The 14,644-nt window shown below is 50.6% G+C and overlaps 2 protein-coding genes across 4 annotated transcripts in view; both read right to left on the reverse strand.

The window, feature by feature from the left end:
• Positions 1-3,351: 3,351 nt before the first annotated feature.
• On the reverse strand, positions 3,352-7,551 carry LOC114632015 (keratin, type I cytoskeletal 15). Of its 3 annotated transcripts, none has more exons than XM_028780423.1 (9): positions 7,316-7,406; positions 6,973-7,152; positions 6,030-6,112; positions 5,755-5,911; positions 5,241-5,402; positions 4,996-5,121; positions 4,595-4,815; positions 4,181-4,206; positions 3,352-3,716 (listed from the first exon to the last, which is right to left on the reverse strand). In XM_028780423.1, the coding sequence occupies exons 2-9, from the start codon at positions 7,144-7,146 to the stop codon at positions 3,604-3,606; spliced, it is 1,062 nt and encodes a 353-aa protein (XP_028636256.1). In that variant the 5' UTR covers positions 7,147-7,152; positions 7,316-7,406; the 3' UTR covers positions 3,352-3,603. The 3 variants fall into 3 exon arrangements, with proteins under 3 accessions (XP_028636256.1, XP_028636255.1, XP_028636254.1); XM_028780422.1 differs by having other exon boundaries at positions 6,973-7,175; XM_028780421.1 differs by having other exon boundaries at positions 6,973-7,551.
• Positions 7,552-12,927: 5,376 nt separating this feature from the next.
• Krt19 (keratin 19) overlaps positions 12,928-14,644 on the reverse strand; it is a 4,147-nt gene continuing 2,430 nt past the window's right edge. Inside the window, exons 3-7 of the mRNA XM_028780424.1 lie at positions 14,443-14,525; positions 14,071-14,227; positions 13,620-13,781; positions 13,377-13,502; positions 12,928-13,264 (exon numbers count right to left, since the gene is read on the reverse strand). Coding sequence (XP_028636257.1) covers positions 13,010-13,264; positions 13,377-13,502; positions 13,620-13,781; positions 14,071-14,227; positions 14,443-14,525 — 783 coding nt within the window. The 3' untranslated portion in view covers positions 12,928-13,009. The remainder of the gene's footprint in view (positions 13,265-13,376; positions 13,503-13,619; positions 13,782-14,070; positions 14,228-14,442; positions 14,526-14,644) is intronic.

The following is a 14,644-nucleotide window of genomic DNA, read 5'->3' on the forward strand; positions in this document are numbered from 1 at the left end:
AGCCAGCTCCTATAGCACTTCCTCTACCCTATTTGAGGACCCGATCCTTGGCCACATGTCCAAACATAGCTCCTGGTACAGAGAAACTGAGAAGCTTTGGTGGGAGGCACGGGAGGTTCTTTGTCCGTGAGTGCAAATAATAAGACATGGCACACAGAAGCCATATCCAGTAAGCTATGCCAGCTCCAAGTCCCAGGAGAAAAACTGTCCTGCTGGACCTGTTTCTTCCCATTGCACTTGCAGGTGACTGCCACATAGACACACATCTAAGGGACTGGAGGCTGTCCAGAGCCACATATCAGGCAAGAGCAGAGAAGAAGCAGCAACTCCAGGTACAAGATCAATAAACACTAATGTAGCAGCCAACTGGGGATTCTGCAGAGGGTCCAGTGCCTGATTCTTCTTAGAGGCCCCATGTCACCATGTCTAGTCAAACTCCTCGTTTGACAGGTTGGGAAACTGAGGCTCAGAGAAGGAAAATGACTGACTTCAGTAGTCAGGAGATATGGTAGCTCTCATGTCTCCTGACTGCTCTGGGGAGCTCAACCTGATCAGAAGACACACCCACAGCCATAATCTCCAGTCCTACAGCCACCCTCTTCTGTAGAGGTGGGAGGGGTCTCACCTGCTGCCTGCTTCCTGGAGTTGGCTGAATCCAAGCCTGACCTCAGCCCAGGACACACAGAAGGTGTGCCTCTTCTGCCCAGAAACTATTTAAGGGCTCATAGGACATGAGCTATCTCATGATACAAGCATTTCCAGGACCAAGGCAGAGGAAGAACATCTTGACAACACCTTTGGGGATCCCAGGAAAGCAGAAATAGGTACCTCAAGGCAGCATGGTGGCCCATACATATAAACCCAGTGGAAACAGGAGAAAGGAGAATCAGAAGTTCTATGCCATCCTTAGCTATACAGGAATTTGAAGCTAGCCAGGGAATTCTCTCTCTCTCTCTCTCTCTCTCTCTCTCTCTCTCTCTCTCTCTCTCTCTCTCTCCCTCCCTCCCTCCCTCCCTCCCTCCCTCCCCCTCTCTCTCTCTCTCTCTCTCTCTCTCTCTGTGTGTATCTGTGTGTGTGTCTGTATGTGTGTCTGTGTTTCTCTCCCTCCCTCCTTGCTTCCTTCTCTCCCACACACACATGAATACACTATATGTTTCACACCTATTTTATACCTTATTGGTGGGGAGAGTGAGATTGTCCTATGCACATATTGAGGTCATAGGACAACCTATGGAAGTTGGTTCTTTCCTATCCTGTGGATCCTGGGGCTTGAACTCAGGTTGTGAATCTCAAGCTCTTTTACTCACTGAGCCATATTGCCTTCCAGAGAGGCAGTTTCCCCTGCCTAATACTCTAGGTCTGGCTGCAGGAGAAAGCAAGCCAACACCACCCTCAGTTTGTACCCACTTGCCTTTGCAGAGGTGTTTGCTTGCTTTATTTTGTTTGTTTTTGCAAACTGAAGACATAAAAATATTGGCTTGGTCTGAGGCTTCTCCTTTCATGCCCAAAGGCCAGTGAGACAGAGAAGAAACCAGGCTACCAGCTTTACTATCTGGGCCAAAGGAGGCTTGGTACAGAACCTGGTAGTTCTCAGGATGCGAATAAACAGAGACTGTAGTTAATGTCTTAACCTTCCATGAAAGCATAAGCCACCACATGAGAAACAAAGGCCAGATGCCAGGACAATTTTTCTAACAGCATTTATTTGTGACATTTAAACAGGCTTCCTGGAGATCACGAATGGGTTCCAGTCAGCACTTCTCTTTAATAAAAAAAAAAAAAAAAAAAAAAAAAGAGACTCGGCAACTCGGCAACTCGGCTACTCAGCTTCTACTACCTCCAGTCTTGAAAAGAAAGCAAGGACCCTGGGGTCAGAGAGACTCATCAGGACCCAGTGTTTCCATTTCTGGCTTGTGACCTCATTCAAATTACTTCACATTCCTGGGCCTCTGTTTCCGTTTCTGAAACTGACTCTAGAGGCTGACAGCCCTTCACAGTGTGTGTGGGAAGCTTAATAGCTTAATGAGACGGTCTCATGGAAAGCCCTACCCAGGGCCAGCATAGTGCAGGCACTCAGGAAAATCCTGCTACCTTCCTCCAGCCTAGGGAAGTCAGGTTTCACTGTGCTGTCTGGAGTCGTGTTGTCCCCTTGGCCTCCTCAGAAGAGCAGGCACCATCTCCTTCAAGGGTCTGTAGAGAAGGGGCTTTGCCCATGGAGACAACTCAGACCCTCCACAGAGACTTGGTGCTTCCCTTAGAGACAAGGGAGAGCTTCCTCCAGCCTGCTCTTCCCAGCAGAACTAAAACAAACAAAAGTATCTCCCTCCTATCCCCTGTCCTCACCTCAGAGGCTGGCATAGCCCAGCTGAGGTACTCAGCTCCCTCCATGTCTTCTTTACCTACACTCTGTTCAAGACATTAAGATCTGGGCTCAGAGGAAGTAGTCCCAGACCAGAGGCAAGAAGCAGGTGTGTGTGGACATGGCTGCTCTAAAAGGCCCCGGGAGACGTTGGGAATTGGGAGCAGACACGGAGATGTGGGTGAAGGAAGGCAGCAAGGGCCAGAGTTGCTTCAGATTTGACCTTGGGAAAATCTAAGAGGGCTTCCAGAAGCAAATGTCTTTTCCTCTAGGTGACTTATGTGGAAGTATCTGCTTCAAGGGGGCAAAGTACAGCTTTACAGAGGGACGGAGATGGATTTAGCTGGTCATCTTGAATGCTAAATGTACCCAGCTAAACAGAATGAGATAAGGACAGAACCAGGAACAGGGTCTTGCAACAAGCTGTGCATGGCTACGGCCTGGGATCCCAGAACAAGATCTGGTTATGAAGTCATGTAAGTAGGAGATCCAGTCCAGCCCCAGTGTTTACTGCCCTTCCACCAGGCTACCAGGCAAGCCCTCTATGTCGGCAATAGCAAGATCCTCATCTCTAAGATGGGAAGGACAAACCCTGACCACCTACAGTGATAAGTATTGAATCAGACACGTGGATGAGTGTACCTAGCATAGTGATGGCTGAATACTGGTGTACACCAGTCACTTGAAAAATAATTATTAGACATGTGTTCCATGCTGGGTGTCCCAAATCACCCTAGGGGACTCCCCCAGGGCCACTTCCAACCTTCCCAGCCCTCCCCGCCCCGTGGGATAAAGCAGAAAAGCAAGCCACCTTCTGGGGCCACAACACCCTGCACACTCAAGAATGAACTATGTATTATCATTCAGGGAGGAATAAAAACACACAAGTGTCAGAATGGTAGCCACCGCCCCCACCCTGCACTTAGAACTGGATCTCACCAAAGAAAAACAAAAATAAAAACCACAAAGCAAAACCCTGGACGGAGCGGCAATTGTGAAAACAAATGTGATTCTTTATTGAGGGAACAGCAGCCATGCAAAGGTCTGTTGCTTCCTGCACCACCACACTCAAAAGGAAGCAGGGAAAGCTACAGTAGGAAGAACATGCAGAGCCAGGAACTGGAAAGCAGGGAGATCCTCAAAGGCATGGACTGGAGCCTACTTTCCCAGCCTCTCTGTCCAGTGCCTCTCTCAGCCCAGGGAGAGCAGGGGGTGGCAAGGTTCTTCTCTCCTGCGCCAGATACTTAGATTTCTCTCTTACGGGAAGAAACCACTTTTCCGTCAACCGATTCCTCCACACTGATATGGAAGTTGCTGCTGCTGCTACTGGCGCCTCCGCTGCCTCCTCCCAGGGATGCTGCAGAAGCAAAGAACAGGCTTCAGCCTGGGGGACCTCCAGAAGCTGGCTTAGACTCTGGGAAAATGGACTGCACCCTTGAGAATAGCTACTGGTCATGCCCTCTGGGGCTGCCAGGAGGTCTGGTGGATTACTCCTCAGAGGTGAGAGTTAGTTACCTCAGGAATGATATGGGGGCGTGGAGGGTGGGAAGGTGGGGAGGGTTAAGCTATGCGTGAACAGCAGTTTCTGTGAGTATCCTATCCTATCAGCATGATGGTGAGATGTGAGGTCAGGTAAAAAAGGCAAGTCCCAGACAAAGTCTGCATAGCCTGAAATGTTCTTAGGAAACTTCTAATCGGTCCCACCCAGGGTCCAAGGCGAAAGAGTATATTCTGAAACAGAAGTACCCGACCCTATTGGAATATCTGTCTCTTCCTCCTTCCCCACTCCACCCACACCAAAAAGGCTTTACCCTCTCTTACCTTCCCTGACACCAATACTAGCCATCCTGAAAGAGATGGGACAGCGAGTGTTAGTCAAAGAGGAAAAAACCAGTCTCCCTAAGGGAACCAGCCCCCAGTCGACAGCTGAGTAGTCCTCTCCAGTCCCCCGACCATATATGAGTTTTCTAGGGCCTAGGAGATCCTGGTGGTCAGTTTATCAGACTTCCCATCCCAGACAGACAGACTAAGAGCTGTAGCAATGTCCTGTCCATTGTTTACAGGAGAAGCACAGGTCCAGAGAGTGGAAGTGATACACTCAAAGTAACACCCAAACACCAGAACGTAGACTCCAGACTCTTCGGGTCCCTTTCCACTCAACAACACAGCTCTTGGGATGCCCTGGACCCTGGCACATTTGCCCCCTACTTTCTCTCCCTGTACCTCTGCACCTACTTAGCATCCTGGCCCTCGAGCAGGTTCCGGTAAGTGGCAATCTCCTGCTCCAGCCGAGTCTTGATGTCCAGCAACAGGTTGTACTCCTGGTTCTGAGCCTCCATCTCACAGCGGAGCTCACTCAACTGAGTCTCCAGGCCGGTAATGACCCCCTGAATCTGCTGCAGTTGTGTGGCATAGCGGCACTCCACCTCTGCCAGAGAGTTCTCCAGCCCGGCTTTCTGTTGGAGCAACAGATTTATAGATCCATCAGGCTAGAAGGCAACCTACAGAGGTAGGTTGAGGGGTAGGAAGGATGAGATGGATTGCCCAGAATAACCACTGTCAGGAGTGGGGGTTGAGGCTTTACCAGCCATGGAAGATGGGTACATGTGCCGCCCAATATGCTAGAGTGACTGTACCATGCTGAGCTGAGACTGCAACTCGATCTCTAGCCCCTGCAGGGTCCGCCTCAGGTCTGTGATCTCCGTCTTGCTGGTCTGGATCATTTCTGTGTTAGATGCCACCTCCTTGTTCAGCTCTTCAGTCTGCAAGACACAGGTGAGAAACATGAACTTATGGGCCTCCTCAGAGGCCTCTGGAGTGGGAGGAGGGGTAGAGCAGAGCTGTTGCGGGGGGGAGGGGATTTGAGGGGGGTCAGACCCACCTTACTGAAGAACCAGGCCTCTACATCTCGACGGTTTTTCTCTGCAATGGCCTCATACTGCTCCCTCATCTCTGCCAGCATGCGGGTCAGGTCCACTCCGGGGGCCGCGTCCATTTCCACATTGACCTGGCCAGCCAGCTGACTGCTGAACTCTTTCATCTCCTGCAAGGTGGGGGAGACCATTTAGAGACAAGGATATAAAAGAAAAAAAAAGACCTAAGAACCTGGAGTCCTGAGGGACAACCTTAGCACATAGTACCACTATGTCTCTGTTCCCCATTGGGTCATGTGGACCCCTCAGCTCTGAGGATCGCTCTTGCTCTGGGTCCTGTGAAACAAGGACCTAGAGACAATAAGCCCATGAAGAAAACCAGTCCTTCAGGATCCAGATTACAAAAGAATAGCGCTCCTTCGCCTCCACAGGCCCTTGGGGTGCATTTCTGAACCACTAAGCCCTCTACAGACTATGACAAAAGACAGGCACTTCTTCCCACGATGCTTGTCCTGCTGTCACCTCCTCATGGTTCTTTTTCAGGTAGGCCAGCTCCTCATTCAGCTGCTCAATCTGCATCTCCAGGTCAGCCCTGGACAGGGTCAGCTCATCCAGCACCCGGCGCAGGCCGTTGATGTCGGCCTCCACGCTCTGACGCAGGGTCAGCTCATTCTCATACCTGGAGAGAGGAAAGAAGCCAAAGTCAAGAAAGGTGAGGGGCCCAGGTTTCTGAGTCGGAGAAGAGGAAGGCTAGGTAAAGGGAGTCTATAGAAAGGGGCAAGACAGTGGAAACACACTTGAGCCTGAAGTCATCTGCTGCCAGCCTGGCATTGTCAATCTCCAGGATAACACGCGAGTTATCAATGGTGGCAGCCAGAATCTGTGGGAGACAGAGAGTTACACCTAAGAGCTGCTGCTTTCTGTCCTATGCCCAAGTTGCCCCTTTGCCAACTATTCCCCAACTTCACTTCCTCTGAACTTTACTTCTGATGACCCAAGCTACCTACACTGTGATACTTTCAGGGGATAGAAATTAAGTTGGGCAACATTGCCTGGAATTGCCTGTGGGACATGGCCAGCCAAAGTGGTGCTGCAATGGATACAGTTGCCTCCATCCAGTAAGGGCTCTCCAGAGACACACTCTACCAGCCTAACTGGGCTCAGCTCACAGTTGGCTGCCTCTTGCATGCCTTGACAGAGCCCTTGGTCTCCAGAACCCACTGGGAACTTAGACAGTAACTAAGGAAAGCATTTACAGCTAAGAAAAACAGAACCATTAGCGAAAGGGAAAGTGAGGGGGTGGCATGGCCTATATCGAGTTCCCTGGTCTCCTAAAACCCAACAAAGCTTTCAACAATAAAGTTGTCTTTAAAGGGCTGAAGCAAACAGTCCTGGTATTTAGGACTTATGAAGCTGCACCTGAACAGCAGTCAAGCCAAAAAATTCAAAACAAGCATGTACAAAACTCCTTGCAAATTTTGTGGGTCAAAAAGAAGGAATCACTCTCTTTCATTACCCTCACCTGCATCCCCACGTATCCAAATCAGATTCTCAGGACCACTTCCTCCCCCAGCACTGCCAAGGGGGAACAGATGGGCTCCCACTCATGCCCAAAAAGCAGGTGTATCCGACCTTGCCAAGGCTACAGAGCAGGTAAGACTCTCTTAGTCAGCAATAATGTTGATGTTACAGATGTGTACTGGACACGAGCCACTGCGTCCCTCTGTTTGACAGACTTACTTTGTCCCGGATCTCTTCCATGGTCTTAAAGTAATGGCTGTAGTCTCGATCTGGACTGGCTGGGCTCTGCTTCTGGTACCAGTCTCGGATCTTCACCTCCAGCTCTGTGTTGGCCTGCTCCAGGGCACGCACTTTGTCCAGGTAGGAGGCCAGCCGGTCGTTGAGGTTCTGCATAGTCACCTTCTCATTGCCAGAGAGGAGACCTCCATCGCCACCACCAAAGTCACCAAAGCCACCACCAAAACCCCCACCAAAGCCTCCACCAAAACCACCACCAGCACCACCCCCAAAGCCACAACTCATGCCACCTCCAAACCCCCCTCCTGCCCCCGAGGAGACAAACCTAGCAGATGAAGCAGAGATACTTCGGCTTCCGCCTCCCCCATAGAGACTCCCTCCACCAAAGCTGCCTCCACCGACACGGAGGGAACCCCCTCGGGTAGAGCCGCCTCCAAAGGTGGAAGACGTTTGCAAGAATGTGGTGGCCATGGTCAGACAGCCTGTGTTTCGTGTCGCTAGCAAGCAGGAGAGACTCTAGCAAGAGCGTCTGAGCTGGGCTGAAAGCAGACTGCAGTGCCTTGTCACTCCTAGCCTGGGACTCCTTATATACCCTTCAGAGGGGGTGGGGGCCTCACCTCCTCCCCCTGAATGGAGCCAACTCCTCTGCCTTCCAGACAAACACAGCTGCCCGCACACCTCCACAGAGCTCACTTGTGGGGAGTTTTTCTTTTCCTTTTTTTTTTTCTTAATGCAACAAAACAGATGATTCAGAATTAATGGGGTTTTGCCCTAGGCCATAGTTTTAACACTCAGATTACAGGTTCATTTCTTCACTCCAGGAGAAAGAGCACACTCTCACCATAGCACACTTCCTGAGGTTTCTCATGTCCCATCCCGTTAGAGCAGCTAGGCCAGCTCTGCCCCCCACTGACAGTGTGTGAGCCTCACCCCAAGAAGCTCCCTGCTCTCAGCTTCTCCCATGGCTGCTGGGTGCTGCCTACTCAACGGGCCTGTGCCTCTGAGACATGGAAGTTCCTAGGAATGAGAACACAAGTATCCTCAGGGCAAGCTGGGGACAGAAGAGAGGGTCTTGAGTCAAGTTCCAAATAAGGTGACCAGAAAAGCCAGTATCTGTCCCTCTGTCCCATCCCTGGTGCCTGGGAGTGTTCTCTCCTACTCTTACCATCCCTCCCACCACTCTGATTCCAGAAGTCCCTCCTGCCTCTACAGCCACCCCTCCTCCCCTCAAGCCCATGGCCTGGCTAGCTCACAAAAGCCCAGAAGGTTTGGGCTGACAGGAGCCTGATTGATCACCCTGTCACCTGCCAACTGCACATGTCACTAAACCTTTGCTTGCTCCCAAGACGCGTTGGGGCAAACCTCTGCAGATAAGACTCGGGCAAGTTCCAGAAAGCCCCCGCCTTCTCCAGCAAAAGACATGTCGCTGCTTAGCAGACCCAGATTAACCCCCATTTGCCTTGTCAACTGCTGCCAGCTGGGGAGGGGCTGAGCTAGAGGCTCTGCCTCAAAACTATGAGGTAAGGCAGAGATGGGGGTGGCAAGCAGGTAGAAAGTCACACATTCAGGAGGGTCCTCTGCCATCAGCTTAATAGCCCTATATCTCTAAGGTAATGGTACTGTGAGCAGTGCTGCTCAGACTGGAGAGAGCTCAGAGAAGGACTCCTGATAGGGGCTGCAATATAGGAAAGTGGATCAGGTTCTGGTGTGCCTTGGGCCTGTGTTTAAACACCCATCTCTACCAATGACTCCTGCAAAACTCAACACATGTTGCTTTTTAGGCTCAGCTTCTTGTGGTATAGGACTCTCACTTCATAGAAAGTGCTGAGGCTCAAGATTCCTATCCTGACTCCCTGTTATCCATCTAAAGCAGTGATGGGTGCAGGTCCATTGCCTGAACCTCCTGATAACCCTGAGAATCCTCCCAGAAGAACCCTGTCCTCCGACTCGGTATATTCTCAGGCTCTGCAGCTCCAGGTGGCCATCAGATGACCCTCCTTTTTGATGTAACAGGATAATCCTTTACTTCTGCCTCATACTTTCATGATTGACAAAGTATTTTTGTATTCACAGTCCCATCTAATCCAATAGCACAGAGTTTAACTGGGCTGCCCAGAAAGCCCAAGTTTCAGAAGGAATGAAATTAGGACCCAAAGGGGGACACTATGAACACAAGATGGCCCAGCTGAAAAGGGAACTGCCAGGATTTTGATGGTCCTTTGAATCCCCACCAACCCTTTACCCCTTTCCCCCTATCCACCTACACCCCAGCCACCCAATCACCCAAGCAAGACATAGAAAACTTTCCAGTTATCAGAACTGGGTTAAAAGGAGAACTGCAGGCCCCAAAGAAAGAGCTCTTCACGGTCTTCACAGCAAGCCAGGCATCCCGGTGCTGGCTTCAGACAGTATAGTATTGTCTTATGGGTGGGAGGATATTGTCTTTTCCTTCCAAAGAAAAATAATCAAACCCAGATCAGTCAGAGCTCATTAAAGCCTCTGCAGACATGGCGGCCCCAGCAATTAACACAGAGAACAATTAATCTTCCATCACCCCAGGGTGAGGGAGAACTGGACTCCAGCCAGCACCCTTCTGCACCTTGTCTCTCTGCTAACAGCCCTTGGGGTGGCTTTCCTTCCGCTCTTTAGTCCTGGCCAGGAGTGGCACCTGCCTTCTTGTCTTTCAGACAAGTCTCAGGGTTAAAGAGATGGTTCAGTCAATAGCATATTCTCTGCACAAGCATAAGGACCAGAGTCTGCATTCCCAATACCCATGTAAAAGCAGGCACAGTGTTACAGGCTTATAACCCCAGGACAGGGTAGGGGTTGGGGAGAAAAAGTAGATCTCCAGGGCTCAGTGGCCAGCCAGTCTAGCCCAATTGATGAGCCCCTGTCTCAGAGAAAGACTCCCTCTCAAAAAAAAGAAGATGGAAAGAGGTGGAAGAAGAACTCTGGCCTTCGTATGTTCATACACATGAAAGAAAGGGAAGAAGGAAGAAAGCGAGGGAGGGAGGGACCTGATCAGCCCAAATGGCCATTGTGTGCACATATTTGGGTGAAGTTTGGGGCCTCATCATCAGCAAGGAAGATAGATGTGTGCCAGTTCTGGTACCCATAGTAACTAAACAGGTGTCTCTGGAACAGAAATCTCCCTCCTGGGAATGAGGCCATGCTGCCCAGTGGGATGACACTAACTGGGTTCTAACTATCTCATGTGTACCTCACCCTCGATGAGCCTGGATCATGGGTCAAAATGGATTGTCAGCACCATCATGAACACCCAGATGACATACACAGAGGGAAGCCACCTAAACACTGTTCTCCTACCCACATTCACAGCTTTCTTGACCCCTAGATTGCTTCTGAGGCTAGAGTACACAACTTCTGACCTTAGAGTCCCACTTTCTGTATTTCACCATGAATGCGGCTCTGGGCAATGATTCAGTCTCTCCCTCAGAGCTTCAGTCTATACAAGAAAAATGAAAACAACTCCACACACAGACAAACCTGGCAGGTGTATAAAAGCAAGGTGGCTGATGGGAAATGTGATACAAACTGGAGTAGTGGCCATGATGACTACCGTGGTGGAAAGACCCTCTCTACTTTCAGCCCCATCTCCATCCCCAGATCACCCCATAAACAACTCTGAGGCCTTTCCACCCTGAGCACACAAAGAAAGGTGTCTACCCACACCCAACCCACAGCCTCCTGTGCTGACGGCCCAGTCACCTGCCACACCTGTGTGGGCCCACACCCCTCCCTACAGTCACATTCCAGGGGCCCCTGGGGCACAGAGAGGCTTTCAGCTATGACAAGGGAGGCTTTTATAGACAGGGACAAGGATCTCCAGGCAATCTGAGGCTGGGTGCTGCTTGGCCTCTGCCAAAAGCTCAAATCCTCCTGAGAATTTAAAGTACAGAAAGCAGATTGTGGCTGTTGAAAACTAGGGGGGCGCAGGGCGGTGGTGGCACACACCTTTAATCCCAGCACTTGGGAGGCAGAGGCAGGCAGATTTCTGAGTTCGAGGCCAGCTTGGTCTATAGAGTGAGTTCCAGGACAGTGAGGACTACACAGAGAAACCCTGTCTCTAAAAACAAAAAAAAAACAAAAAACAAAAAAAAAAAAGTAGGGGAAGAAGCCCCAAGTAGGGGCTTAGGGGTGAGAAGGAAGAGCAGGGCTCTGGGACCATGATTTTATAAGCCGCCTTATGAGTTGGAGCAAGCTAAGGCACAGAGATCCCTAAGGAAAAGGAAGAAAAAGCACCTCCTTCAGACTTGGCAGGAATCATGGCACAGGGCAGCAAACATTCAACATTCTCTCCTAAAAGGCCTCAGATGGGGTACAGAGTAAGACAGGGCCCTTTACTTGTCCCCTCCCCGATAGGCCCCTGCCAACTGTCCTGAGAGCAGCATCCTGCAGCCAAGGCCTTGTTTTATGGGTTCATTATTTACCTTGAATTGGCCACAGCTCTTGGCAGATGAACTGGAAACCACAGGGTCACCATACCTACCCAGGGAGAGCTGGACCAGGAAGCTGCAGCTTTCTTTGTTCCTTTATGGACTCAGGGCAGGCTCCAGACAAGTCAGGTTGGGAGCCTGTGAGGGAGGTCTCCGTCACAGTCCAGACCCATTCCAGGCTTGGGGCCCAGGTAGGAGCTGGTGAGAGTTAAGGGGCGTATGCAGGGTTGCTGCATAAGGAATGTGTTAGTACCTGCACACAGGCACACACCGACAAGGACACCCTGTCCAGCCTTGTTTTAAACACAGTGTCTAAATCCCAAAGCTCCAGTGTGGATTAAAATGTCAGGACCAAATGCCTGGGGAGGTCCCTGTCCTGAGTCTTCAAGTAGAGCAAGGCCAGGAGAAATGTTGTAAGCTCTAGGAGACCACCTGGGTGCCAGGAGCTAGAAACTGTACAGCTTGCCACTAGCTCTGAATGTATTGTTTAACTATGTGAGCCTCAGCAAAGGATTTCATTTCTCTGAACTCATTTCCTGCTGCATAAAATGCAGCTCGTCCTACCTTCAGGGTTGTTTTTATCAATGGCACACAGTAGGTGCTCAGTCTTCATTCACTTCATAACTTACACGCTAACCTGAGGAAGTACAGTGGAAAGGAAACTAAGTCTGAGACTTTTAAAATCCCATGCTTGGGGCCCCAGTGGTGAAATGTTCCCCACGAAGCATGAGGAACTGAGTTCAGATCCCCAGTGTCTACATGAAGAGCTATGTGGGGCCACAGTGTGAGTTTGTGGGTAAACGCGTGTGCCACCAAGCCTGACAACCTGAGTTTGATCGCCAGAACACACGTGGGAAGAAAGAGAGCATTGATTCCTAACAGGTGTCTTCTAACCTTCACAGCTACACAGTGCCATGCCTGTGCATTTAAAGCTACACACACTAAGTAAATAACTAAGTATAAAAGAATAAGAAAAAAGGCCAAGGGTGGCATTGCACATCTGGAATGTCAATACAAGGTGCAAAGTGGGTCCCTGGAACTCACCACCATCCAAGGAACCCAAGTCAGTGAGCTGCAGGTTCAGTGAGAGACGGTGTCTCAAAGGGTGGAGGAGTGAGTACAGAGGACACTTATGTTAACCTCCGGACTAGGCACAGCTCACTTTCGCCATGTACTACAGTGGTTATGTATGTAGGCAACCAACTGCTGGACCTCTCTAAACCCCACTCTAGGTCTCTCAAGTGGAAACAGGATTGTGGAAAAGAACAATTCTATCTGTACTCGTCATTTATCTAACCTGAATTGCCATAGCTATAGCAATGTGCTCTTGCCTCTCTCCCTGTTCTGGAACAGGGTGGACTTTGGCTCAAATAGAACAAGGGGCTACGATATGACCCATCCCTCATCGGCTGAAATAAGTAACACATCCTTTTTCCCTTGAAGGATAGTTTTATTGACAAGTCAAGGGGAAAGGCTAGAGTAAACTTTATCACCCCAGTCAGGCTCCTGCTTGGGAGGTGGGGGTTGTCTCACTGGTGGTAGGCCAGGGGCTGAGGATCTGCTCAGATAACCTTGGGGGTGGGCAGATTGTTGTAGTGAGCTTCCTGGCCCTCAAGCAGGCTGCGATAGGTGGCAATCTCCTGCTCCAACCTCGACTTGATATCCATGAGCTGCTGATACTCCTGGTTTTGGCGTTCTGTGTCAGCACGCACATTGCTCAGCTGGGCTTCGATACTGCTGATCACACCCTGGATCTGTGACAGTTGGGCTCCATAACGGGCCTCTGTCTCTGCCAGCGTGCCTTCCAGGGCAGCTTTCTGAAGGGAGAGAAAGGGGACATGACTCAGCAGGGGCAGGTTCCTGAACACGGGCACAGCCACTGAGGTTGCCAGGGCACAAGTGTGCAGGCCACAGGGTGGAGATTCATACCATGCTAAGCTGGGACTGTAGCTCAATCTCAAGGCCCTGAAGGGTACGTCGAAGCTCTGTGACTTCAGTCTTGCTCATCTGGATCTGTTCAGTGTTGACAGCAACCTGGGTGGTCAGCTCCTCAATCTGTAACAAGATAAGTTAAGGAAAATATAAGCAACAAGCTTCTATGGTGAGATGCAGGGGCAGAGGTTCAGGGTCTCTCCTCACCACCCTCACAAGATACCAACATCCTTTGCATACCTGACTAGTGTACCAGGCTTCAGCATCCTTCCGGTTCTTCTCAGCCATGATCTCATACTGACTTCTCATCTCACTCAGGATCTTGGCTAGGTCGACACCAGGAGTGGAATCCACCTCCACACTGACCTGGCCACCCACCTGGCTCCTCAGGGCACTAATTTCCTGTGAAGACACCACACACAGGGGCATGTCAAGACCTAAACATGCTGGTTTTGGACCAGGTCACTCCCTGAATCCCTTAGCCGAACAAGGCTGGATTGGAGGAACAAGAGTAGAAGCCATCACTGGAGAGTAGGTGTCATGGTCACCATGCAGTGCTGGGACTGTTAGAGGCATGATCCAAGCCAGGGACATAGTATGATGTAAGAGATGAGGTCATGGTCAGTAAGCCCAAGATACCAGAGTCTCTCAGTTTTGGGACAAGATGGACAGAAGGCCCAGCTTCACCCACCTCTTCATGGTTCTTCTTGAGGTAAGCCAGCTCCTCCTTCAGGCTCTCAATCTGCATCTCCAGGTCAGTTCTGGCCAGGGTCAGCTCATCCAGCACCCGGCGCAGGCCATTGATGTCGGCCTCCACGCTCAGACGCAAGGCCTGCTCCGTCTCAAACCTTTCCAAGGAAATAGTTGCAGTCAGGCTAGTGCTGGCTCTGTGTCTCTGCCAACTTCCCCATGGTTAAAGAGTCTGTGGGGGTTTGCTTTGAGCAAGCTAAGGTGGAGAAGAAAGGCAGAGTCCAGACCCCCATGGCGCCAAGCACTATAAAGGCCTGCAGTTACTCCAATCTCATTTGCCTGGCTTCTGCAGACCCCAAAGCAGGACACTTACTTGGTTCGGAAGTCATCTGCAGCCAGACGGGCATTGTCAATCTGTAGGACAATCTTGGAGTTGTCGATGGTGGCCCCGAGGATCTGGAAGGGAGGAGGATGGCAGTTGGCACCAGCTTGGCAAACTAGCATTATCTATCCACTTTCTTACCACAGAAGGAGAGAGGAATGGAGAGCCCCCACTCCCTAGATACAACCCAAGA

The sequence above is a fragment of the Grammomys surdaster genome, unplaced genomic scaffold, assembly GCF_004785775.1.
Source record: "Grammomys surdaster isolate TR1022 unplaced genomic scaffold, NIH_TR_1.0 371, whole genome shotgun sequence".
Classification (NCBI taxonomy): domain Eukaryota; kingdom Metazoa; phylum Chordata; class Mammalia; order Rodentia; family Muridae; genus Grammomys; species Grammomys surdaster.

What these genes read in the sequence shown, in the direction of transcription:
- LOC114632015 (XM_028780421.1), bottom strand. Translation starts at nt 7,461, where the DNA reads ATGGCCACCACATTCTTGCAAACGTCTTCCACCTTTGGAGGCGGCTCT. An exon ending in GCAGATGACTTCAGGCTCAA is followed by an intron (nt 5,912 to 6,029) that starts GTGTGTTTCCAC and finishes TCCTCTCTCCAG; the next exon opens with GTATGAGAATGAGCTGACCC. An exon ending in TAGTATTGGTGTCAGGGAAG is followed by an intron (nt 3,717 to 4,180) that starts GTAAGAGAGGGT and finishes TTGCTTCTGCAG; the next exon opens with CATCCCTGGGAGGAGGCAGC.